General features: G+C 37.7%; 1 protein-coding gene across 9 annotated transcripts in view; it reads right to left on the minus strand.

The window, feature by feature from the left end:
* RIMKLB (ribosomal modification protein rimK like family member B) overlaps nucleotides 1-27895 on the minus strand; it is a 47691-nt gene that overhangs the window by 15101 nt on the left and 4695 nt on the right. For all 9 annotated transcript variants that reach the window (XM_015471273.3, XM_024991977.2, XM_024991976.2 and 6 more), the window contains 3 exons: nucleotides 15876-16106; nucleotides 3339-3569; nucleotides 510-596 (listed from right to left, as the gene is read on the minus strand). In XM_015471273.3, the coding sequence (XP_015326759.1) occupies nucleotides 510-596; nucleotides 3339-3569; nucleotides 15876-16050 (493 nt within the window). In that variant the 5' untranslated portion in view covers nucleotides 16051-16106. The remainder of the gene's footprint in view (nucleotides 1-509; nucleotides 597-3338; nucleotides 3570-15875; nucleotides 16107-27895) is intronic.

Here is a 27895-nt window from a genome sequence, read left to right on the forward strand (position 1 = left end):
ATTCTTTGTTCACTGGAGCAGTCACTGTAGGAGGCCTGAGACTTCTTGGCTGACTGGAGAAGTCAGGTAGAAATAGTGCATTGAAGTCCCAGCTGAACCCTCATCCAGTTATCTGTCAAGGCACTAAAGCTTGGAAGTACTTGGATTTATGAATCATTTTACCCCTTAAAAAAATCATTACTTAATCCAAAGTTATTAAGATATTTTATATACTGTTTTCAAACAACATAAATTGGGATGAGGATGATGGTGTTAGTGATCTAGAATCCTTGTACTGTTGAAAAGGAAGATAGATCATTAACTTGAGACTCAGTCTAAATTAAGTATGCATCTTAAAATGTCCAAGATAACCACTTAATGAACAGAAATAGCTTCCAGCAGAACTCAACAACTCACAAAAGCCTTCTACAAGTCTGAGGTACCACACACCTAGCAATTTCCCTACAATTCTTTAGAAGTTCTGAAGAATAGTTTCAATATTATGTATAATAGCAACAATTCATACACACCTCTATGACCACGTGTATTCTTCACTACCATTGGGAACTCCAGTACTTCTGCTTCATCAATCATTTTAGCAAAATTTTCATGACCACCTGGTTTGAGCAAAAAATAAAATTTAAGAATAGCAGCAGAGGTGTTTTATGATAAATTTTATCTAAAGTCAGCAAGACAAAGAAGGTAGAAGGTAAGAACTTAATGGCTCAATTTTGTCTTCAGTTAACTATCAGTTTAAAACTACTTTTTAAGTGGATAAAAACTATTAAACTATAAACACTGTAATATCCAAATCAAAGAAGTTAAAACAAAGTTTCCTAGTTTTATTAACATTTTTTATAATTTTTTATTTTTGGTTGCACTCCATTTTCACTGCTGCATGTGGGCTTTCTCTAGTTGTAGCAAGTGAGGGGCACTCTTCCTTGTAGGACTTCTTATTGTTGTGGACTCTCTTGTTGCAGAGCACAAGCTCTAGGCCCATGGGCTTCAGCAGCTGTCACACAGGCTTAGTTACTCTGCAGCATGTGGAATCTTCCCAGACCAAGAGTTGAACCTGTCCCCTGCATTGGTAGGCAGATTCTCATCCACTGTACCCCCAGGGAAGTTCTATTTTTCATATTTTCATCCTTTATTCTTCCACCACACAAGTAATAGAAGCCCTAAGATCAACTTTAGTATACAGCATTCTATTTGGATTAAGAAATAGAAGAGTGAGTCAGTGGGGAAGACATCCAAAGTTGAAAAAATGCTAACATGCATGCATGTGTGTGCTCTTGCTCTTATCAACTACACAAATTAATTTTTCTTTTCTCTATTATAAACTAGAGTTCATTCTACCATGAGCTTTTCAGGTAACCCACAGGTTATATCTTGTTCTTTCTGTTTATACTTCCTAGAAACCAATGATCGGAGAAGGCAATGGCACCCCACTCCAGTACTCTTGCTTGGAAAATCCCATGGACGGAGGAGCCTGGAAGGCTGCAGTCCATGGGGTCGCTGAGGGTCGGAAACGACTGAACAACTTCACTTTCACTTTTCACTTTCATGCATTGGAGAAGGAAATGGCACCCCACTCCAGTGTTCTTGCCTGGAGAATCCCAGGGACAGGGGAGCCTGGTGGGCTGCCGTCTATGGGGTCGCACAGAGTCAGACACAACTGAAGTGACTTAGCAGCAGCAGCAGCAGAAACAAATGATAAAGAGCAAAAATGGATTGTAGTTGCAAAAAACCAGCATGGCTGACTGAATAATCAGACTAAGAAAAAGTTCATTAAACAACTGCAATATCATAAATTTGTAGCTTAAGAGAAATTATGATTAGCCAGTCTCCACATTTTAAGCCAGATTTGGTTAATATACTTTGCTCCTTTCCATTCTCTTAAAATCAGTACTGTAGACTGATGAGGTAAGCTGCAACATTTTAAAAGAAGAAAGAACTGTTAGGAAGAAAGAATTATTCAATTGTCTCTTCTTGTGCAATTGCTAAAAATAGCAATGGTATCTATATATGCCATACAAACTGGTGGAGTTCCCTTCTTTAAAATATTAAAAATAACAAGAGGACAGGAATTTCTTTTTAAAGCCTCTCCAACTTTTCAAGCATTCGGCTGGACATTTTAATGAAAAACTACAGTGATTTATAGTAAGCCTGATTCTTTCCAAACTAGAAGAACTGGAAAGTCAGGAATATATTAACACAACAACGTTTATAACAGTGCTACTTCATCAAGTGTGGTCCAGGAACCCCTGCCTCTGTGACTTCTTTGCTACTGATATGTGTCCAGAAAAATATAAGAAGAGTAAACACAAGAAAACAATTTGGCATTGTTCTGATATTTTTACAGTACTTTATGCATACTGTAAATTGGTTTTAGAGCACTATAGTATTAAAAACCACAGTAAATTTTTTAAAAAATATAAAAATGGTCCTCTCCCACAGACGACTTCAGAAGCAATGGTTTAAAGCGTATCTAGTGTCATTTTCTTTCATTTTTTTCAAAATATGAAAATATTTATGAAGCATTAACATGAAAATGGTAATGAAGATAATCAGAAACTATAGAGCGATTATCAGATTCTTTTACCTCAGGGCTTGTCAAACTGAGGACAGATTTGGCTCATAGCCTTTTTGTAATAAAGTTTTACTACAAAATAGCCACGTTTACTGTTTAAGCTTCGTCTACTGCAGCTTTCAGGGTTCCCTGATGGCTCAGTGGTAAAAGAACCCACCTGCCAATGTAAGAGATATGGGTTCGATCCCTGGGTCAACAGATCCCCTGGAGAAGGAGATGGCAACCCACTCTAGTATTCTTGCCTGGGAAATCCCATGGACAGGAGGGGCCTGGCAGGCTATAGTCCATACGGTCACAAAAAAGTCAGACACGACTTAGCAACTAAACAAAAAAACAGCAGCAGCAGCTTTCACAATACAACAGCTTTACTGAGAGTCACAAAAGAGAACATATGGCCTGGAAAGCCAAATATATTCACTATTTGACCCTTTACAGAAAGAGTTTGATAAGTCCATTCTACCTAAACCAAAGAAGTGAAGTGAAGTGAAGTCACTCAGTCGTGTCCGACCTTGTGACCCCCTACCAGGCTCCTCCATCCATGGAATTTTCCAGGTAATAGTACTGGAGTAGGTTGCCATTTCCTTCTCCATACCAAAGATAAGTCTCATAATTCTACTGCCTAGTTTGTTAAAACTTAAAGTCATTTCTATAAGAAGTTCTTTCATGTTCACAAATTTCCTTGTATCACATAACCCTATCAGTTTAGTAGGGCTTTCAATATTATCAGTGCTCTAAAACTGAGGCAATAAAGTCTTATTAGTAAACTCACCATAAGAAAAAGTATCTGGCAGAGGAACACCATGACCTGCCAATTCTTGAAACGTCCAGAACTTATTAACACAGTTCAGGATGGCTTGAGGTCGGTTCATCAGCCTGCATCCCATCTTCTCCAGATGGCGCAAAACAGTGATGTCACTGTCACTCTGCACCCAAGGGGTTGGTACTCTCACTACCACCACCTGCGGGTAGGCAGTGATTAGTTCTCCATTGATACGCAGACCTGAAATACACAGGGATAAAACCAAAACCATCAAAGGAGAATATACAATAAAACAGAGAAATAGATACATACCAAAGTTCAGGTCTCAAAACTAAATCTACTATTCTGCTAACATTTTACTGAGACAGAGACACATTCCTCCCTAAATGATTTTCTTTTGTAAGAAAAAGAAATTAATGAGAAGAATTTATGTACTGGGTAAATAAATTCTGGTATATGCCAATACAATGAAATATTATGTATTCATTAAAAAGACTCTATGAAGAGATTTATGACAGTCTTTTTTATCTCTATGAAGACAGAAACATGTCCAGATTTGCTTTCAAAAAGCAAATAACTTTGTGTTTACATATGCTTTTAGTATTTAAAAGAGCAGTTTCTTCAGTTTTATCCAGTACCATTCTATTTTTGAAAAGGTCCCAAATAATGGAACAAGGTACTCGAGTTGCTTCCTAAAACCTATATTCATTAAAATATATACACTTATTAAAACATTAAAATATAAAAATGTAACACATTTATCCCATCCAACATCCCAGGTTATTATTAGTATTTCCCCTAATGTTAACTAAGTAAAGAAAAATATGTAGGTAATTTTGACAAATATTTTGTTTGTATCATTTTGTGGCACTTTCTTTCATCATGTAAAATTATACCAGACATCTAAGCCAATGTAAATATAGCTTTATTGGGCTCAGTGGAATTATACTTTAAGATACACCATATAATCAACCCCTTACTCATGGATATCCATTCAATAAATATTAATTACTATGTGTCAGGTTCTTCTAGAAGTTGGGAAGATTGGTAAATAAGGTATATCAGCTACCAGGAATCACCATGCTACATATTACATACCCAAGACTTTTATAGGGAGAGTGTGTGTGTACAACATATTTTCTTTATACACTCATCTGATTTGTCAACGGACATTAAGTTTGTTTCTATGTCTAACTATTATGAATAATGCTGCTATGAGCAAGGGGGTAACAGATAAATCTTCAAGATAGTGATTTTGTTTCCTTTAAGTAATATTCAGAAGTGAAACTGCGGGATCCACAATTCTGAGTCAAAGAGACTATATCTGTTCTGATAAGGGAACTGAGCTTGATATTGCCTGTTGATACATCCCTATCTTTTAATCCTTTCCTGTATGGCAGTGGCTAGACACACTTCCCAGACCCCCTTACCAGCAGGATTCCAATTTGGAAAATTCACCAGTGAAAGATAATTACACACAATTTTAAAGGTCAAAGTAGAAGTCATTATTCTCTGGGGGCAGCTATGGGTAGCGCTGTGGTCATCAGCAGATGTGAGGTTTTTGGCCAATGGCTCCAGGCGTTCTCCTCATAATCATGCTGCTAGAGATTAGCAGCAGCAGATTTCTGCAATCCTGCATTTTCTCATTTCTTTGGCTTTTGTGCTGACTTGCCTCAACAGGCAAGATCTAAACAGCATTTTCCTTGAAATCAGAAAAAAGCCTAGTGACCAAATGAATGGAAAAAAGGTGAAAAGGGAATTTGGTTTAGGGCAGAAGATGCTGACTCTGGATCATAGATATGATCTTGGTGATAACATAAAGACATCAAAGTAGAACTATTCTGTAATAGTTGAAGTATGGATAGGAACTATACACATATGTATACAGAATTCATACCTGGTAGGTGGGGTTGAATGTGCACCTACAGGAATCAGCCGAAGACTTAAGAAATAGGGACATATAGGCTGAAAAACGAAAAAGAAAAAATGGAAATTCCTAGGACCAAGACCTGATGAATCTCAGCAACAAGAAGGAAGCAAAAATCTGAAGAAAAATCAGTCAAAAAACTCAAAAAATCTAGTCTTAAGTATTATTATGAAAAATAAGAAAAGTCGGTGTTACCAGAAGAAAATAATCAAATTTGTTACATGAAAGGTAAAAAGAAGAGTGAGCAGAAAAAAGATACTTTAATTGTCAAGAGAAAATTCATCTTCTCATTTCCCTAAACTGGAGTTTTTGCTACTTTTAAGACGGGATTAAAGGTAATGGAAGTATTTCACTCTAAGTCTGCTGCCAAAAAAAACTGGGAATACGGGAGTACTTTACCCAAAGCAGTCAGATCTGCATAGTACACTATAATGGCTATTACTGAGGATGGAAAGAAATTCAGTGCCTCCTGTGACAAAAACACTTTATTACTCCAGGCAAGCAGAAGGTGATCTGAGGCTACCCAGAAACACAGGGGCAGGTACAGATGAATGTGAATCCCCAAAAAAGGCAAAGTACTACTGATCTCTTGGGTATTTTTAGTAAATACAACTTATCTTTGATGTAGAGCTTACGAAACTGAAATACAGGGCAAACGACTCTTTTCCTTAGATCTCTGTTATTCATGATACACAGGTACAATTGCACTCTACTTATTATGGCCACAGCTATTCATTCCAAATGAATGTGCCACCACTCAGTTCTGCTTTCAATTCCACTTCTTTTTTGCTTATCATCTTAAATGGTAACTTATGATGCTATTCATATAACTTTGCTTTGTACTGCAATAGAGATTTCAATATAAATATTTTAGATGTAAGTTTTGGATTAAGTGTATGATTAAACATCAAAAGTCAGTAATGAGTTAACCTTAGAATAGCAATGGGGCTGGGAAAAATTTCTGTTCCTGTATTTTTTGTATAAAGTATATTATGTATTAAAAGGCTGCTGCTTTGTCGCAGCAAAGTGAGAAGGTGCTAAGGGATAATTATTCTCCTAGTAGAAAGATTCCTTTGGGATATTAATCTCCTTGCCAGTAATTAAGTGGGAAATCTCACTACACCTGTGCTTTTTGAGTCTAGTTTGGCTACATGATCAAGTATTAAGTGTTTTTATCCTCAGGGAATAAGAAACAGACAACTGATAGGCTCCCTGCTGACTGGCATTTCTTTTTCTTCCATCCTTTAGAGTTCAAGAGTATTCATCAGGATTTCAGGAATCTTTTAAAGCTGACATAACTAAGTATTTTAACTGGAAGTGAAGGTGCTATTTGTACATGATTTAAAAGCCACATAATCTCTGTGCCAAAAATCAAGGAAGCACTCAAAGATTTAAGACAGATGAATTATGACAACACTAGACAGCCTGAAAGGGCTTCCATGAATGGAAGGGGTAGTCGAAAACAAATTTTGGACCAGAAATCTAACATATTCTTTTTCAGGCTGTGAGTTCTACCTGGAAATAGCAAGTAGGCAGGATAACAGAGTCATAACTTCTGAGCACTCCCTACACCCTGCTAAATTCACATTCAGTTGTTTAGGTCAGTAACCTAGAATACTAATCCATTACTTAACTGACAAAGCTATTAAATTCACCACATGTAGAATCTTAAAAAAAAAAAAGACCACATAATTCTAAATGCTTTAAAATACTCAACTCATTGTAAATCTATTTTTCAATATTTTAAATAGGACATTAAAAAAAAAAGACTGCAGCAAGAGGGCTTTGGTCACATTGGACTGCTGCCCATCATAAATGTAGGTCTATCTCCACATCAGAAAGGTCTTCTTAAACTTAAAGGAAAAAAATAAAAAATAAAAAATCACTGGCTTATTTGTCCCACAGGTCCCAAAAATGTAGAAAGAAATAATTGCCCAAATTTTGAGAATAGGGCGATTAGTAATGAAAATCTGTAGTACCAAGGGTCAAACAATTCTCAAGAATTATACAAAATACTTAAAAAGTCTTTATTAAGGCTGGGTTATAACTCACACATCTAGAAATTATCAAGTATCAAAAAACCAGGCATAATGTAAGAATCCATTCTTTTGAGAATATATATGTGTTTCCTATCTGCTCACCTGCTTCCCATCAAAATAAATTTTATGTTTCCTATCAAACCATCCCTCTTTAATATCCTCAGCAATCCTTTTCCCCCTCAAATTTGTTTCTAAGACTTGTCTCACTTTTAATCCCAGATAGCAAAAACAAATTTTCTCCAAAGATGTCCTCTTTGGAGAATGACTAGGAACCAGTAACATTTCTTTCCCAGGTCCCTCATCAGTGGTCCAGAAAGAAACAAAAGGGGACTACTTTAACATGTGCCTCATTATCACTGAGCACTGCTGACAGTCATGTGTCTGAAAAAAAGGGAGAGGGAGAGAGAGAAAAGGAGAAAGAGATGAGGAAAGTAGAAAGCAAACAAACAAGCATTCAGATTATGACTGTTAATTTTAAAGACATCTTTTATTGAAGGCAATGACTGGCTAGCTTCTGCTCTAAGTGCCTTTAAAAACTATAGAATCTGGAGTGAAGATAACCAACTCTATCCCCAAAAGGAGGTAAGATATAACAAACACCGAAAAATGTGATGCCACTAAATACTTCTAATTAAACTCCTTACATTTTATAAATGCTGGTATTTGAGCTCAGCATGTTAGGAGTACATTCTCTTTACCTTTTCTATAGTTTACAGTGGTAGGATGAGGTAGCCTGATGGCACATGTGTTAATTGTTACTAGTAATATATCTTGGGAACTTGATTATCCCCTTTTGTATTCAGCTCCCAAGCAAACTTGGTTTACTTAATACTTGATGCATAAGGCCTCAGTATTGGAAGCAAAAAGATATAAATATATTTTTCTCATTTAGCATGAAAAGTTTTATGAAATTTTTTCCCTTACTATTATCCAAGTATGAAATACTATCTCTATACATTTTCTTCCCCCCATAAGATAGCAATCTACTCTGAAATAGTTAAAGATATATATGGAGAGAAAAGAAAAGTGGGGAAGTGTATCATTTTAGTCATTATTAATGAAGCCAGTCATAAAAATTTACTGCAGTTTTCCAGCAACAGACTAGTAATGACAAGGCGAGAGGGGAAGCAAGGTATCTTTGTGGTGTCCTTTAAATGTCAAGTCTCACTTTCTACTTTGAAAAAGAGTAAACTTTTTAACAGCTCCAGGTTAAAGTCAACTATATAAGTCTGTTCCAATCTACTTTGGCAAAGTAGAGCAGGTGACATAACTACATGGTATCTAGAACTTTTTTATGTAAAATTCAAAATATAAATATATATTTATATAACCTTAAATAAAATTTAAAGCTATAGAATAATAAATTACAAAGAAGGAAACAGTGTTAAACTCACCGAATACAGAAAACTCTGAAGAAACCAACAGGGTAAGTAAATTAAGGTTCTTCATTCATTATCAAAGGTAGATAATGAAAGGACAGCAAAGGCAAACACAGAAAGTGAACAGACCTATTGCAACAACGACCCCATATCTGATTCAAATCCAAGCTCTACTATTTCTCCACTGTGTAACCCCAGGCTAGTTACTGAACCTCTCTGTGCCACAGGTTCTTTAAAATAAGAATAGTAGAAGTAATTCCTTTATAAAGTTGTGATGAGAATTAACTTTGTTAACATTAGTTTGGAAGTGCCCGGCAAATAATAAGGACTTAATAATTTTTAATCATCTCTGCTATCCATCTTCCTCTTTTGCACAAAGGAGACTGAGAGTCAAAATAACAAGAAATTTCCATTAGAGTAAGAAATACTACCTTGTTCAAAGCTATATCCCCCAGCACTATCTGGAATATAGTAGATACTCATTATTATTATATTGAAATTTGAACTTGTCTCACCATGGAAGGGGCGGGACACACAACTCAGCATGTGGAATCTTACTCAGTTCTCCAAACAAGGATCAAACTTTTGCCCCATGCACTGGAGTTTTAACCACCGAACCACCAGGGAAATTCCTCTCACCATTTTTTAAGACACAGAGCATGTGTTTTACGTAATGTCTGAAGACATTCTGCCTAAAACAAGATGTAAATAACTAAAACACCAGAGGTAAATCAAATCATTAACATCTAAGAAAAAGGAAGAACAGAAATTAATGAACTAAAAGCAAATTCCCTGGTCAGGGAGCTAAGGTCCCGCATGTGGCGAGGTTCAGCAAAATAACTGTGCTTCCATAATGGAGTGGTTATCACATTCACCTCACACCTAAAAGGTCCTCAATTTGAAGCCAGGCAGAAACAGGCTTTTTTGGGGGGCTTCTCTGGCGGCTCAGACAGTAAATAATCTGCCTGCGATGCAGAAGTCCTGGGTTTGATCCCTGGGGTTGGGAGGATCCCCTGAAGGAAATGGCTACCCACTCCAACTCCTGCCTGGAGAATTCGAGGGACGGAGGAGCCTGTTGGGCTACAGTTCATGGGGTTGCAGAGAGTCGGACACGACTGAGTAACTAACAATAACTAAAAATCTAAAGAAAAGAATGGCCAAGATAAAAGTAGGTTCCTAGAAAACTAACGTGTTTGTAAAAAGAAATATAATTTTTAAACTGAAAGTTTTCTGCAGCAGTATCTAACAGACTGCAAAGGTTTATCTTCAACAGACACTTGAATCAGTTTCGTTCAGTCATTCAGTCGTGTCCGACTCTTTGTGACCCCATGGACTGCAGCACACCAGGCTTCCCTGTCCATCACCAACTCCCGGAGTTGACTCAAACTCATGTCCATTGAGTAAGTGATGCCATCTAACCATCTCATCCTCTGTCGTCCCCTTCTCCTTCTGCCTTCAATCTTTCCCAGCATCAGGGTCTTTTCAAATGAGTCAGTTCTTCCCATCAGGTGGCCAAAGTATTGGAATTTGAGCTTCAGCATCAGTCCTTCCAGTGAATGTTCAGGACTGATTTCCTTAGGATTGACTGGTTTGTTCTCCTTGCAGTCCAAGGGACTTTCAAGAGTCTTCTCCAACACCACAGTTCAATAGCATAAATTCTTTGGCGCTCAGCTTTCCTTATAGTCCAACTCTCACATCCATACAGGACTACTGGAAAAACCACAGCTTTGACTAGACGGACCTTTGATGGCCAAGTAATGTCTCTGCTTTTTAATATGCTGTCTAGGTTGGTCGTAACGTTTCTTCCAAGGAGCAGGCGTTTTTAAATTTCATGGCTAGAGTCACCATCTGCAGTGATTTTGGAGCCCAAAAAAGATAAAGTCTGTCACTGATTCCATTGCTTCCCCATCTATTTGCCATGAAGTGACGGGACCAGATGCCAAGATCTTGGTTTTCTGCATGTTTTAAGCCAACTTTTTCACTCTCCTTTTATCAAGAGGCCATGGTTCCAAGTGAATAAAAGTAATTACTTAATCTCCAGTTTCATCACTGTGTGCCTTGGGTTATTAGAATCCCTTTCTGGAAAGGTAGTCTTAATTGATTTCTGCCCTATCTATGCCAAGTAACCAAGTCTCTGAAGGTCTATTGTTGGCAACATGCTCTCTGGAATTAATTTTTGTATTGGGGAAGTTTATTTGATTTGTAAGCAATTAAAATATCTCTACTTAACTTGAGCAGGAAAAATAATAATGGATGTATATAGGATCATGCACAGAATTGAAAAAAAAAAAAAATGATGTAAAAACCAGGGTAAAAAAAAACACCAGGGCCATTCTGGGAATCCAGGAAGCAAGAACAACCTATAAACTCAACAAGGTGCCACACCAAAAATAACTAAATTCCAAAATTACTCCTTCTATCCTTGAGTCAAACAAACTTTCATCAGGTCCAACATTTCAACTTTTTATTAAGGAAAATTCTAAATAGAAAATAAAAATATAATAAATCCAATGTACTATCACCTGGTTTCAACAATTATCAATACATGCCCAAACTTGTCAGAGTAGTCTTGCTCATCCCTGTCCTCTTGATCCTTTTCCTTTCCCTAAAGGTAATCATCGTTGTTCTTGTTGTTTAATCTCTAAGTCACATCCAACTCTTTGTGATTCTATGAACTACAGTCCACCAGACTCCTCTCTTCATGGGATTTTCCAGGCAAGAGTACTGGGGTAGGTTGCCATTTCCTTCTCCAGGGGATCTTCCTGACCCAGGGATCAAATCCGCATATCCTGCATTGGCAGGCGGATTTTTTACCACTGAGCCACCTTAGAAGCCCATACTTAGAAAATTACAGTTTATCCTTTTATTAATTATTTCTTAGACCAGCAAAAGTTAACACTCATATATCCTTAGAAAATGGTACCACACTATATATAATGCCCTTTTCTTAACAATAATTTCACCTAATAATACTGTGTTTTATCAAATAGATTTTCAGCATGTATTATAAAATAAAGACGCTTGGGCACCCACAATTTTCTTAACTGCAACACAAAAGGCACTAATCAAAAAAGGAAAAATATAAACTGTACTTAATTCGAAACTTTTACTGACCAGAAGACGTCATTAACAGAGTGAAAAAAGCAAGCCACAGATAAAAGATATTCATGGTACACATAATCCTATAAGATACTTGTTCCCAAAATATAAAACAACAAAACAAGAAGATACACCTCAATCAAAAATAAGTATAGAGAGGATTCTGGGAAGATAAAGGAGGAGGAAGCATCAGGACTCTGTCTCGTCATCTAGACAACCCCTCGTCAATTTGCTGAAGGACCACAACTTTCAGAAAAAGACTGGGATCATAAACGCAGTTAAATTTTGATCAATTTCAGAACAGCAGCAACTACTCATCCCCCATTCTCTAGCCATACTGTGCACTTGGTTCTGGAGCAGCTGATACACCCTGCAGGAGTCAGGGTGGGTACAATGACCTGCCCTCAAAATATCTGGGATCTCTGCTCTGATGGCTGGATGCAGCTTCTGATCACAGAGGTGCAGACAAAGAGGCCATAGTACTTTTTGTTATACCATTCCCTCCACTGGGCTTCCCAGGTAGTGCTAGTGGTAAAGAACTCACCTGTCAATGCAGGAGACATAAAAGACTTGGGTTTGATCTCTGGGTCAAGAAGATTCCCTAGAGGAGGGCATGGCAACTCACTCCAGTATTCTTGCCTGGAGAATCCCATGGACAGAGGAGTCAGGCAGGCTACCGCCCATGGGGTTGCAAAGAGTTGGACATGACTGAGTAACTGAGCATGACAATGACATTAAAAGAAACTATGGGGGGCGGTGGAGATAAATTTGGAGCAGATATATTTATATATAATATAACTGATTCACTTTGCTGTATACCTGAAACTAACACAACATTATAAATCAACTATGAAAATCCCATGGACGGAGGAGCCTGGTAGGCTGCAGTCCATGGGGTTGCTAAGAGTCGGACACAACTGAGCGACTTTACTTTCACTTTTCACTTTCATGCACTAGAGAAGGAAATGGCACTGTTCTTGCCTGGAGAACCCCAGGGACGGCGGAGCCTGGTGGGCTGCCGTCTATGGACTCAGACACGACTGAAGCAACTTAGCAGCAGCAGCATACCTAATAAAAAAAATTTTTTAAGGGGGGAAACTACTTAAAGATACTCAAAGAATGAAAAAAGGCAAGGAAACAATGTGTGAACAAAATGTTAATATCAGCAGACAGAACACATAAAAAGAAACCAATAAGTAATTCTGGAGCTGAAAAGAACAATAACAGAAATGAAATTGACATAAAGGAATTCAAAGTGGATTTGAGCAGACAGAACAATCAGTAAACTTATGCATTGTTGGACTCCCAGGAAGACTGTGGGGAGGATCATATTTGAAAAAATAGCGGCTGAAAACTTCTCAAATTGGATGAAAGACATGAATATAAACATTCAAGAAGCTCAACAATCTCCACCTTTTGACAGACACATGGTGAAATGCACTATAATCAATCTTTCAAAAGACAAAGAAAATTTTGAAAAAAGCGAGAGAGAAGCAAATCACCACATTCTATGGATCCTCAATAAAATCACTGGCAGATTTCTCATCAGAAACTTTGGAGGCCAGAAGATAGGAAGTTTGTATCTTCCAACTGCTAAAAGAAAAAACTGCCAACTAAGACTCCCAGCAAAATTCTAATTCAAAAAAGACGCATTCACAGAAAAGCAAACATTGAATGAGTTTATGAGCTGCAAAGTGAAAAGACAGGACATGTGTCAGTTAACTCAAAGTAGTATGCAAAAATAAATCTCTCAATAAAGGTATATAAATAGTGTTTATTATTATTTCTTTTTTTAAGTTATTATTTCTCCACTTAATTCCTCATCTGTTTCCTCATCTATAAAATGATACTATTACCTTCCTTATAAGATGGTACGATATTTAAATAATTAAAAAATATTCAAAATGTGAAAAAAAAAAAAAAAACCAACTAGGAATTCCTGGATTCATATGATGTACATCAATGAAGTCTTTAATATAAAATTAGATTCAATGTTATAAGGAAACAAGAGTTTCTCAAGATTTTATCATGTTAAGATGATAAAGGTAGTATTTGTGAATGACAGAGGGCTGGAGAGGAAAGACTGTGAAAAAGAGATATGGGGCTGTTGTGTCATGAAAATGTTGGGCCCTAAGACCCTGATCCAGGACAGTGAAAAGTTGAAGTTAGAATAGTTGTGGCTTAGAAGGAAAAAGCAACAATATTTTGTGGTATAAATGGCTCTTAAGAATGGATTAAAAGGCCAAAAGGCAATGTTAGAGAGACAGAAAAACTGAAATAAGAAGACTGTTTTAGGGGGAAAACATGGATTCGGTTTTGACAGACTGGCATGGAAACAGTTGAGAACAAAGTAAAAACGTCCATTAGGCACCTAAGAAAAAACCAAGCACAATGGTTTTCAACCTATGAAACTTCTGAAAAATAGTGATCTTCTAACCTCCCAAATCTTTCTGTAATGTGCCTATCTGACAGAAGCTAGGTCACATGAGGAACACAGGGGACTCTTGGAAATGCAGCCTTTAGTATTTCAACCTTTAAAACACAGAAACATACACCAGAACCCTGTGGAAGTTGTGTTTAGTGAGCTAAATACCACACTGTCCTTGAGATCTCTTCTCACTCAGACTTCAAGAACATGCTTCTAACATAAAGTATCTTGAGTTTTTATTTTCAACAACAGTTGTATGGGCCTTACAATTATAAAGTTGTAAAAGCATGTAACAGATACTAGATAAAAGATTTCAAGAGAAATCTATCTGTTATAGGTACAGGAGGGTGCAGTGACATCCAATTCCTTTCATAATAATTTTACATTTATTTGTGTGATCAACTGATGAATGTTAATGTCTAATTTTACATGCCATACCAATTAACTAGCACAAAGTGGGTACTCAATATTTAATGAACGAATAACACACGCTCTACCCCAGATTTTTCTGAATCTGTGTAAGGTGCTGGAACTGGGCACATGTATTAAAAAAAAAAAAAAAACTGGACTGAAAATAACATGGTATGCATTTTTCTTATAAAGGTAGTAACTACTTATTAATTCAAGTGAAATAATTTAGAAATATTTCTAATGCAGTTATTTGTACAGAAACAATAACTGCCGAAAGATAATGAGAATGCAATAAAAAATGTTAAGAGGACTTAGATAAAGAGACAGTGATTGCTAAAAGATTCTACTTATTTAAACCCAAGAGACCATGGTATAAATCAGGCAAGATTCTGGATCTATTATTAACTAGCTCATGAATGAAACTACCCTACAATAGCAGACCTGTACTTTGCTTTACTATTGTGCGAGCTCAGTTGCTCAGTCAAACTGGACTCTTTGTGGCCCCATGGACTGTAACTCGCCAGGCAAGAATACTGGACTTGGGTGCCATTTCCTCCTTCAGGGGATATTCCCAACCCAGGGACTGAAACCACTTCTCCTGCATCTCCTGCATTGGCAAGTAGATTCTTCACCACTAGCACCACCAGTAACCACCTTTCCCTAACAGAGGTGACCAATTTAGCTGTAACAAATCCTAACTTTTCCAAAGGAAAGATGTCCTGAAAGATAGTCCCAAAGAATTTCCAACACATTTCCAAAATATCCTCCCCTTGTAATCCGAAAACAATATGAACTATTAGAAATATTTTTTTAAAAACTCATCAGTTAAGACACTTTTATTCACTAAAAATACTATTAATATTTTACACTATACATATAAAGTATTTGCTAAAGAAAAAAGAAAAGAAGAATCGCACATGGATTTTGATTAATTTACTAGACAGACCACTGACTGGAGTACAGATTCCTTTAGAGGCATCTTAAAAACAAGGCTTTTAAAAAACTAGAGGACAATAATAATGGGGAAAAAGTAGTAGGTTATCTTTAACTTCCCTCACAACTATTTAATAAATAATATAATGAGGGATTTAATAAATACTGCTGTTTTCATTTCTTCTGTAAGATATACTAGATTTTTAGACTAGATGATACTCAGTAATGATAAAGCCTATTATCAGATCCTTTGACCTAATTATTCCTAAAACAAAAAGAATCACCAAATTCTAGGTAAAAATCCAAACTGTTACTTAACTATAGACTTACCCAGGTTTCCTTGTTCAACTGTTAGCACCAACTCATCCATCACCACAGCCCTAAAGTCCAGTTCCTCCTCACAACATTTGGCCTTTAACGCTCGTAAGATCTCTTTTTGGGGATAATCTTCCCTGATTCGACGATCTGTCAAGAACCACAACTTGGCAGCCACAGAGCTACACATCTTGATCTGCTGTTCTTCCTTTCCTGGGATTACTTCGTCCTAAATATAGACTCCTCCTAGATGGAAAAGAATAATACACATACAAAGTAAATCAAGAAATCTTATTTTTTTTTCCTCTCACACACACAAATAAACACTACAATTATATACTAACCATAAAAAAAAATAGGAAAAACTATATCCCTGTATCTTTTCCATCACTACAAACTCAAAGAAATAATGTACATTTGTGCAGTTACTGTTCAATTGCTTTCCTTATTCCATACATGTATGTATAATTTGCTGGGCTTCCCAGGAAGTGCTAGTAGTAAAGAACCTGGCTGCCAATGCAGGAGACACAAGAGACTCAGATTCTACGCCCTGGGTCGGGATGGTACCCTTGAAGAGGACATGGCAGCCACTCCAGTATTCTTGCCTGGAGAATCCCATGGACAGAGGAGCTTGGTGGGCTACAGTCCACAGGGTTGCAGAGTTGGACACGACTAAGCACACACAGCACGTGTATAATTTATTATAAACATCTTTATAGGTATGTTTAAAAATGAGAAGGTAGTACCTATATTACTAGATGAGCATCACTACTGATGTCAATCACCATTTAATCAAAATTAAAATTTGAGAATGAATGTGGCGGAAAATTTTTAAATAACCAAAATAAATGCCAAAGCTCTTCAGTAAAATTTATTTTTCAGTCAAGAGACAGCATGCTCTTACTCAATGTTTTTATTCTATCTTTAAATAGAATTTTTATTAAACAAACATAGCTTGTTTACTAGAATGCCACCAAAAAAGAGAGTGCTACTTCTCAAGAGTTTATATCATGAGTAAGAGAATTAGAAATCATTTTCATGAAAAGTAGCAAAAAGTTACAAGTTTTACTAACAAGCATTAATAGGTGATTTTAACAAATAAAAGATTTCTAGTATTATTCCACATGACATGGCAAAACTAACGCAAAAGGAAAGAACAAGGGGAAGCAATGGCCCTACACATAGATTGCTTCATAGCAGCTACAACTGGTACCATTCGTGTGCTTTTGCCAGTCTAAACCAGAAGGGCCTGCTCCACAGATGCACACAGTAAGAGCAGAACATCAAGGGACAGAGGCACTACCATATGCTTACACACAAAAAACACTCACACCACCCACTCTGTCAAGACCTTGACCCACCTGCCCCAGGACCCACCGTCTCAAAGGCATCAATCACTGGATACCAGTAAATAAGCACAAGAAAGAGGTTTAGAGCTCAATTTACACACTAGGAATGTGGAATGTGGGCTTCCAGACCACTGGAAAAGGTCTCACTTAGAAGAAAAAGCTCCACAAGTCACACCAGAGAGATGCCCAGTTTCCAATGAGAGGGAAACTATTAATATAAAAATGCCCTTAAAGTGTTTACAATGGTAACATTTGAAACACCCACTCATTGACTTCCAATACTCAATATCTCTGTGCCTCGACTCATGCTGAAGTCTAGACCACTGTCTGTTTTTATGATTGATTTCACTGCATGAAACTGCCCTGCATTACTAGTTCAGTTGTGGCCCCAGTAGAAATCAGGATGGGGCTGTGGTAGCCACTGGTAAGTGGGAAGCAGTTATGGTAAAATCAGCTCTCAGGAAAATGCCCACGCCACAAGAGTAATACACGATGCTTCCAATGATTCTATAATCACACAATAAAAGGCATCCCAAGACTGCTGTCTCATACAGTCTGCAGACTCCTAAGAGATGGTGCTTGTGAGCCTACCTTTTGTCTGGCCTCATGGCCACAGCTCTGACAGCCTCACGTAGTAAAGTTTGGGTGTTTCTATGCTGGTACACAACCAACAACTAACTACATGCTCAGATTAGGCTCCCTATCTCTTTTCATTTTCTTTTTAATGAAGAGGCTCTAAATCCTCTTGCACCCAGGGTTCTAAGAAAGAAAACGATGTTCCCTCTCTGTCAGGGTGAGGTGAAGTAAAGATTGCCAAAACTGGACCCCAGCTTTTCAAGAAGGGGTGCTTGAACCCCCTAATGTAGAACTGGAAGAATGCTATTACCCTGCAGAAGAAGGTAGAGACTACATTGATGATGTCAATGGCTATGGATCCTCAAAGCCCACCTAAGTGGCAGACAACATGGGGGTTATCAGCCTGTGCTGCACTGATGTATCTTCATGCAGAATACTTAAAAATCTTCAGAATATTATGTTATGCCCTGGTTTTTTTGTAAAGTTTTGCAAAGGTATGTGGTAACACTGTGTTCCAACTCAGTCTTCCTGTACACCAAGTAAATGGCATCACCAGGTTATAAAAGGCAAAGTGTGCTTAACCATCCTTAGCTTACTGTTCCATTGGTGTTGGTATCTTCAAATGACACCTGTCTAGATTTTTACCTACTACAATATTAGTCATCTTCAGAGACCACTTATTGCCAGGGAGTCAAAGGGTACAACCTCTTCTTTGCCCAATGGTCCACTCCGGTTTTCATAGGAAGGTAAGTGGCTTGGTGCTCAGGGATGCTGCTACAGTGGCTGTTGGTCTTTTTCAGGCTGTTCCATTGGAGTCTACATCTAACCATGTGACAGTGTAACCCAGGAAACAGGCAGGTGAGACGCCAACCACAAAGGCACAGGCTCTGTGTCCCCAACTGTCCCCACCCATATGGCCCCTCCTGGCCTGAGAGGCCACCAACACATTCCTACGGGCCAGAGACCAATAGATTGGTGTCTCCTTCCCTATTATTTTAAAACATCTACTTTTCCTTTTTCCCAACCTCTTAACATGAAGGAAAACGATAAAAAGTCAAAAGTATAACCGTAAATCTACATAGTCTAGGAGCCCAAAATATGGCAATAGAAGGACTACCTTGAAGTTCAAATCATATTCACTATTTTAAAAGACAGGAGGGAATTCCCTGGCGGTCCAGTGGTTAAGACTCTGCTTCCACTGCAGGGGGCACGGAGTGAATCCCTTGTTGGGTAACTAAGAACTTGCAAGCTGTGTCACATAGCAATCAATCAATCAATCAATGACAAGAAAGGGTCCCTTGTAAAATAAAATGGTTTCCCCCTTTTCCCCTGACATTTAACTGAGTAAGTCCGGCTACCCAATAACATATCTGTATGAGAAGAGTTTATTCTCCAAAAGTGTAAGATAAACACAGCATTTGCAAATGCCCACATACACATAGGAGCTTATTTTTCCTCTTAGAATGTAAAATCAGATCTAACTCTCATCCTCTTCATCTAAAAGTACCAAGGAAAATGATATATAAATATCAGATCCTAAGTGAATGCTAAAATAGTGTTTTTGAAATAGAAGAAATTTATAAAATTTTATATTATAAAATTATAATATTATTATAAATTTTAAATTAGAGAGTTTTCCTGTGAAAATTATGGATAAACACACAAATTTATCTTTATCTGCTATCTTCCAATAGTCCAGGCAAGGCTAATTAAATGAGAATCCTAAGATGCTTCTTCATTCATTTTTCTTGAGAGGCCTCTTCCCAATGGTAATTATTCTGCTAAGGAAAAAGCAAAATCACAGTCTACCATCTGATTATATTAAGGACATTTTTTACTACTAGAAAAATTCTTTATTCCAGATAAGATACATCAAATGAACTCAGACTAAAAAGACAGAAAAGGAAAAAATGTTGGAAAAAACATATATACACTTACATAAAAACTAGGATTTACTCCATTTGGCAATTACTACAGATGTGCTTTCAATGACATCATTCTGTCCTGGATGTGAAATACAGGAGCTGGATCCGGTTTATACACACAAATAACAAATGTGTGAACAGTCAGTCTTTGCCTATTATCTTCTCTAACTCTTTTCTCCTGTCAGCTCTCCTCCTGTACATAATCCCCAGGGCTTCATTCTTAAATCTTTCTTTCCCTTCTCTAGAAAAGTCATTCTCAGCCCAGTTTCAACTACTATCATTGACCTACTAAATATATTTTTCCAACCAGGAGTTGAACTGAATTTCAGATCATCTTTTAATGTGCCTAATGGGCATCCCTAACTCAGTGCTCCCACTACTGCCTCAGTTAAGCAAGCAAAGAACTATAGTACATATTTATTGAATCACTGGATTTGCACAGTTCCAAGCCATGCTGTTTAAGAGTTAACTGTGTGTGTGTGTGATGATATATATTATAAACAGATGATCTAATAGAATCACAATGTTTAAAGATGTTGAATGGCATGCCTTATCAAACTCCAAATTGAATAATGAATTATTTTAAAACTGAAAGTTAAATGAACACTGCTGCTGCTGCTAAGTCAATTCAGTCCTGTCCGACTCTGTGTGACCCCACAGACGGGAGCGCACCAGGCTCCCCCATTCCTGGGATTCTCCAGGCAAGAACACTGGATTGGGTTGCCATTTCCTTCTCCAATGCATGAAAGTGAAAAGTGAAAGTGAAGTCGATCAGTCCTGTCTGACTCTTCGAGACCCCATGGACTGCAGCCCACCGGGCTCCTCCATCCATGGGATTTTCCAGGCAAGAGTACTGGAGTGGGGTGCCATTGCCTTCTCTGAAATGAACACTACCTTCAAATTAAACCTTGGGTATTACTAGTCAAAGCTATGGTTTTTCCAGTAGTCATGTATGATATGAGAGTTGGACTATAAAGCAAGCTGAGAGCCAAGGAATTGATGCTATTGAACTGTGGTGTTGGAGATGACTCTTGAGAGTCCCTTGGACTGCAAGGAGATCCAACCAGTCCATCCGAAATGAAATCAGTCCTGAATATTCACTGGAAGGACTGATGCTGAAGCTGAAACTCCAATACTTTGCCCACCTAATGGGAAGAACTGACTCATTTGAAAAGACCCTGATGCTGGGAAAGACTGAATGTGGGAGGAGAAGGGGACAAGTGAGGATGAGATAGTTGGATGGCATCACCGATTCGATGGACTTGAGTTTGAGCAAGCTCCGGGAGTTGGGAGTTGGTGATGGACACGGAAGCCTGGCGTGCTGCAGGCCATGGGATCCCAAAGAATCAGACACAACTGAGCAACTAAACTGAACTGATTACAGTAACCATTTACAGATTAAGAAACGTACATTAATACAATTAAGAAATGCACCTATTTTTTTTTTATTAAGTGATACTAAACAGCATAGCCTGAATATCCAAAGATGTTCTTTCAGTCCCAACAACCTACTAAATCATACTACCCACCTATCATACTACCCAAATCATACTACCTACCTATATTGACTTCAATTAAAACTTTTAACACCTACTTTCTTATGCTTAAGGTTTTTAACCAATGATCTGATTATCAATGCTTTTCTCTCAATAAATTCTAATGCTTCCCTCCTCCCCTCCAAGCCCAACAAAACACAATTTGGAATATATATGAAATTTATCCTTTTCCCTTTCCTTGTCTTATCCAAAGGTCTCTATAAGAGGTGGGACTGTATTACTGTTAAAAATAAGAGTGGGAATAAGAGGCAGAGGGACAAAAGCATTAAGAAGGATGAGAGAAAGGAAGAAACACTTTAGTATGTATATGTGGTGGTGGAGTGTGCGATTTATTAAAGATACAGAAAATAAAGAACTAAAGAGCCCCTGGATGACAGTAAAAGTGGAGAGTGAAAAATCTGGCTTAAAACACAACATTCATAAAACTAAGATCATGGCATCCGGTCCCATCATTTCATGGCAAACAGATGGGTGTAAAATGGAAAAAGTGACAGACTTTCTTTTCTTGGGTTCCAAAATCACTGTGTATGGTGACTGCAGACTTAAATTGAAGAAAGTAGAGAAAACCACTTGACCATTCAGGTATGACCTAAATCAAATCCCTTATGATTATACAGTGGAAGTGAGGAATAGATTCAAAGGATTAGATCTGAAAGACAGAGTGACTAAAGAACTATGGACGGAGGTTTGTGACATTGTACAGGACGCAGTGATCAAGACCGCTCCCAAGAAAAAGAAATGCAAAAAAGCAAAATAGCTGTCTGAGGAGGCCTTACAAATAGCTGTGAAAAGAAGAGAAGCAAAAAGCAAAGGAGAAAAGGAAAGCTATACCCATGTGAATGCAGAGTTCCAAAGAATAGCAAGGAGAGATAAGATAGCCTTCTTCAGTGATCAGTGCAAAGAAATAGACGAAAACAATAGAATGTGAAAGACTAGAGATCTCTTCAAGAAAATCAGAGATACCAAGGAAACATTTCATGCATAGATTGGTACAATAAAGGACAGAAATAGTATGGGCCTAAAAGAAGAAGATATTAAGAAGAGGTGGATACACAGAAGAACTATACAAAAAAGATCTTCACGATCCAGATAATCACAAAGGTATGATCATTCACCTAGAGCCAGACATCCTGGAATGTGAAGTCAAGTGGGCCTTAGGAAGCATCACTATGAACAAAGCTAGTGCAGGTGATGGAATTCCAGTTGAGCTATTTCAAATCCTAAAAGATGATGCTGTGCAAGTGCTGCACTCAATATGCCAACAAATTTGGAAAACTCAGCAGTGGCCACGGAACTGGAAAAGGTCAGTTTTCATTCCAATCCCAAAGAAAGGCAATGCCAAAGAATACTCAAACTACCACACAATTGCACTCATCTCACACACTAGTAAAGTAATGCTCAAAATTCTCCAAGCCAGGCTTCAGCAATACGTGAACTGTGAACTTCCAGATGTTCAAGCTGGTTTCAGAAAAGGCAGAGGAACCAGAGATCAAATTGCCAACATCCACTGGATCATCGAAAAAGCAAGAGAGTTCCAGAAAAACATCTATTTCTGCTTTATTGACTATGCCAAAGCCTTTGACTGTGCGGATCACAATAAACTGTGGAAAATTCGCAAAGAGATGGGAATACCAGACCACCTGACCTGCATCTTGAGAAATCTGCATGCAGGTCAGGAAGCAACAGTTAGAACTGGACATGGAACAACGCTGGGTTGAAGGAAGCACAAGCTGGAATCAAGATTGCTGGGAGAAATATCAATAACCTCAGATATGCAGATGACACCACCCTTATGGCAGAAAGCGAAGAAGAACTAAAGAGCCTCTTGATGAAAGTCAAAGAGAGTGAAAAAGGTGGCTGAAAATTCAACATGCAGAAAACCAAGATCATGGCATCTGGTCCCATCACTTCATGGCAAATAGATGGGGAAACAATGGAAACAGTGACCGACTTTATTTTTCTGGGCTCCAAAATCACTACAGATGGTGATTGCAGCCATGAAATTAAAAGACACTTGCTCCCTGGAAGAAAAGTTATGACCAACCTAGACAGCATATTAAAAAGCAGAGACATTACTTTGCCAACAAAGGTCTGTCTAGCCAAAGCTATGGTTTTTCCAATAGTCATGTATGAATGTGAGACTTGGACTATAAAGAAAGCTGAGCACTGAAGACTTTATGCTTCTGAACTGTGGTGTTGGAGAAGACTCTTGAGAGTCCCTTGGACTTCAAGGAGATCCAACCAGTCCATCCTAAAGGAAATCAGTCCTGAATATTCACTGGAAGGACTGATGCTGAAGCTGAAACTCCAATACTTTGGCCACCTGATGGTAAGAACTGACTCATTTGAAAAGACCCCGATGCTGGGAAAGATTGAAGGAGTGAGGTGAAAGGGAGGACAGAGGATGAGATGGTTGGACAGCATCACCGACTCAATGGACATGAGTTTGAAAAAACTCCAGGAGTTGGTGATGTACAGGAAGGCCTGGCATGCTGCAGTCCATGGGGTCACAAAGAGTCAGACAAGACTGAGTGACTGAACTGAACTGATGGTGACTGCAGCCATGAAGTTAAAAGATGCTTGCTTCTTTGAAGAAAAGCTATAACTAACCTAGATGGCATATTAAAAAGCGGAGACATCACTTTGCTGACAAAGGTCTGAATAGTCAAAACTGTGGTCTTTTCAATATTCGTGTATGGATGTGAAAGTTGGAGCATAAAGAAGGTTGAGCACCAAAGAAATGATGCTCTCAAACTGTGGTGCTGGAGAAGACTCTTGAGAGTTCCTTGGACAGCAAGGAGATCAAACCAGTCCATCCTAAAGAAAATCAACCTGAATATTCATTGGAAGGACTGATGCTAATGCTGAATCTCCAATGCTTTATTACCCTGATGCAAAGAGCCAACTCATTGGAAAAGACCCTGATGATGGGAAGGATTGAAGGCAAAAGGAGAAGAGGGCGGTAGGAGATGACATGGTCAGACTGCATCACCAACTCAACAGACATGAATTTAAGCTAACTCCAGGATAGTGAAGCCTGGTGCTGCAGTCCAGGGGGTCTGAAAGAGTCAGACACGACTCAAGAGACTGAACAACAACCACAAAAGAAAATGAATGATAAAATGAAAATCTCAGAAGAGTCTCAAACAATCAGTTAGTAGTGTTGGGGGCTTCCCTGGTGGTCCAATGGCTAAGACTCTGTGCTCTCCACGCAGGGGGCGCAGATTCAATCTCTGGTCAAGGAACTAAATCCCACATGCCACAACTAAAGATGCCATCTTTCGCAACTAAGACCCAGGGCAGCCAAATCAATGAATAAATATAGTTTTCTGAAATACGCCTGTTACCCCATTACCCACAAAACGACTGTCCCTTTGAAACTTGTAGAGATACTTCCTCTACAATCTCATCCTTTAGTTAAGATCCCACTTTAACAATAGTATCACTGTTTGGACACCGTTTTCATTAGCACATTAACTTGAAGGTAGACTGAAATGCTTTGAAAGCAGGAGCAGGAGGTTAGGTATTAATCAAAGATTACAGTGATATAAAGTATGACAGTCCCCTCATTATTCTTCAAAGCGTATACCTCAAAAACAGAGCAAATAGCTAATTTTCCAAATTTTATATGACTCATTCATTCATACTCTCTCCATATAGCTCTTTAATCTGTAATACCCCTTTTTAAAAAAAGTATATACATGATTTGGGGGGTGAAAAATTGAGAGGACAGCCATTTTTCTGTACAGACTCAATAGGGACCCTCCATCAAAAGACATAAGAAAAACAGTAAAACACTGTCTACACAGAAACAGAAAACAATGAAGGTAATAAAGAAAGGGAACACTTTGAAATATATAAACAAGCATCTATAAATTCCCCTTTTTATACATATGCAAGACAAAAGCAAAACAATGCATACAAGTGGGGTTAAAAACATTCTCCATTTATAGTTCACAAAACATTTCCCACTTTGCCTTTTTTTTTTTTTTTTTAAAGATTTTTGTTGTTGTTGTGGACTATTTTTAGTCTTTATTGAAAATTTGCTACAATATTGCTTCTGTTTTATGTTTTGGTCTTTCGGTGGAAAGACATGTGGGAGCTTAACTTCTCCACCAGGTATCAAACATACACCCCTACACTGGAAGGGTAAGTCTTGACCACTGGACTGCCAGGGAAGTCCCTATATTTTGTTATTTAATCTGCACACAATTATGTGAATGTCATTTAGTCCGTACATAATTACGTGAGAAACACAGACATAACATATCCCATCTTAAAGGAACGACCTGCCCAAGATATCACAATAGCAGATCCAAGATCGGGATTCAAGTTTTTTAATTTCTCTGAACTATTTTGATACTTAAAGATATCGAAGGGAATTTAAATAAAGAAAATAAATTCACTTTTGAGTGATTACACGTACCAAATACAATGCTAAGACAGTTTATTTGTATCTTCTCATTTAATCCTCACAACCATCCTCATGACACATTATTATCATCATTTGGCAGGTGAAGCTAAACTAGCAGAGAGGTCACTTGTCTAAATTAGAAAGAGGAAGAGCCCAGAGTCACTTCAAATTCTACATACTCAATAGCAGAGACTGCCACTTGCTTCCCAATATCCACTATCTACTTACTCCTCAGCAATAATGTATCTGATATTTAGCTGAGCAAAGTGCCATAGGACTAAGAACCTTTATTTGTATTCCCTAGGTTTTCTCAACAACTTAATATGATCAAAGCACTGAGTCAAAGTATTGCACTCCAACTTCCAGGAAGCATACTAAAGGGATGTACTCTTCCTTGATCCTTGCTCCATGGTTGTTATGTATCTCTAACATCCATTTGGAGTAAGTCAACTCTAAAAAGCACAGCTACATGTTAGAAGACCTTGACTGCCCAGTGCCATAGCCTTAAGCTGTTTACTATCTCTTTTTCATGAGGAAGAAATAAGTTTAACTTATGTCAAAGATATCTGGGGATTCCTTTATAGTCAAAAAAGATAAACTACTAAATATACAAAAGTAAACATTCAATTGCATAATACATTTAATTAATGAGTGTCTACTATGCACTTTATCTGAAGACACTAAAAATCATGGTAAGAAATGAAGTCTGAGCCCTCAGAGAACTAAAAATGACCTGATGTTAAAATGTCATGAATAAGAAAAAGTGTTCAGTATGACTAAGCACTAGGAAAATGCAAACAAAAACATGAAACTACCTCCCACACAGGATGGTTACTATCAAAAAGAAAAAAAGAATAATAACAACAGAAAATAACAAGTATTGGGGAGGATGTGGAGAAACTGGAAGCCTTGCAAACTGTTGGTGGGAATGTTAAACAGTACAGCTGCTATGGAAAACAGTATGGCAGTTCCTCAAAAAATTAAAAATAGAATCAAAACACAATCCAGGAATTCCACTTTTAGGTATATACCCAAAAGAACTGAAAGCTGAGTCTTAAAGAGGTATTTGTACACACATGCAGCATTATTCATAAGAGCTCAAAGGTGGATGCAAGCCACCTTTATGCCAGATGAATAAATAAAAATGCAGTATACACACAATGCCTTTGAAAGACATCAGATTCTGTTACATGCTTAACATGAATGAATCTTATGCTCCAGTACTAGAGTACTCAAACTCACAGAGACAGAAAGCATAATGATGGTTGTTAATGGCTGGGGCACTGAGAGATTGGGGAGTTAAATGTTTTATGGGTACAGGTTGTCAATAATGCAGGACAAAGAAAAGAATTCTGGAGATGGCCATGGTGGTGGTTGCAAAATATGTGTATACTGAATACCACTAAACTGTTAAGATGGTCAAATTTAGGTGTATACTATACCGTAAAAAGAAAACTGGAAAAAGAAAAAATTGTCATGGACAAAGTAACATGCAAATGCTCACACATTCCCAACTAAAGGGCCTGAAATGCTACCTTTAAATAATCTGTAGGTTAGTTACTAAAATTCCTAGAATACTTTGTGGTATAAAGAAAACCTATGTTTTCTCTGGAATCCAAATAACATTTCTAATGATTTCACTTAACAGAGAAATGTTACATCAGAGTATCTCTGGACGTGGCACAAAATTTCAAAAGTTTCCTGAGATGCAATGCACAGAACAGTTCAAAGTTCATCACATTTAACATGTTAAATGTTGGGCCTTCTTTCCAAAGTTTCTTTCTGGACACTATGCTGAAAAAAACAATTAGGAAACTGTTATTATATTCAAGAAGACTTTATGGATATGGTTAATTACATCACATGTCAAAGGAATAAGCTAACAACTGAGAACTCCAAAACATCAGGGAAGAATTCCAATGCTGCTATAATTGGGCAAACTCACATGTATTTTCAAGATGCAGTTTTCTGATAAAGTATCAAAAGACTGAAATAATGCCAAATACGGGACAGCAGAGCAGTAAGACAGAACAGGTCTGATCTTATACAGCCAATCCATGCTCTATCTTTGTATTTCTAATAACATGAAGGTAAGAGCTAGTATTAGAAGTGGTTAAGAGAGAAAGACAGAAAGAAAGGAGGACTGTTAAGAAGATGATGGGAAAAAAACATTTAAGGGGCAGTTTTTGTTTGTTTGTTTCTATCACATTTTGTG

This window comes from Bos taurus, chromosome 5, assembly GCF_002263795.3.
Source record: "Bos taurus isolate L1 Dominette 01449 registration number 42190680 breed Hereford chromosome 5, ARS-UCD2.0, whole genome shotgun sequence".
Classification (NCBI taxonomy): Eukaryota; Metazoa; Chordata; class Mammalia; order Artiodactyla; family Bovidae; genus Bos; species Bos taurus.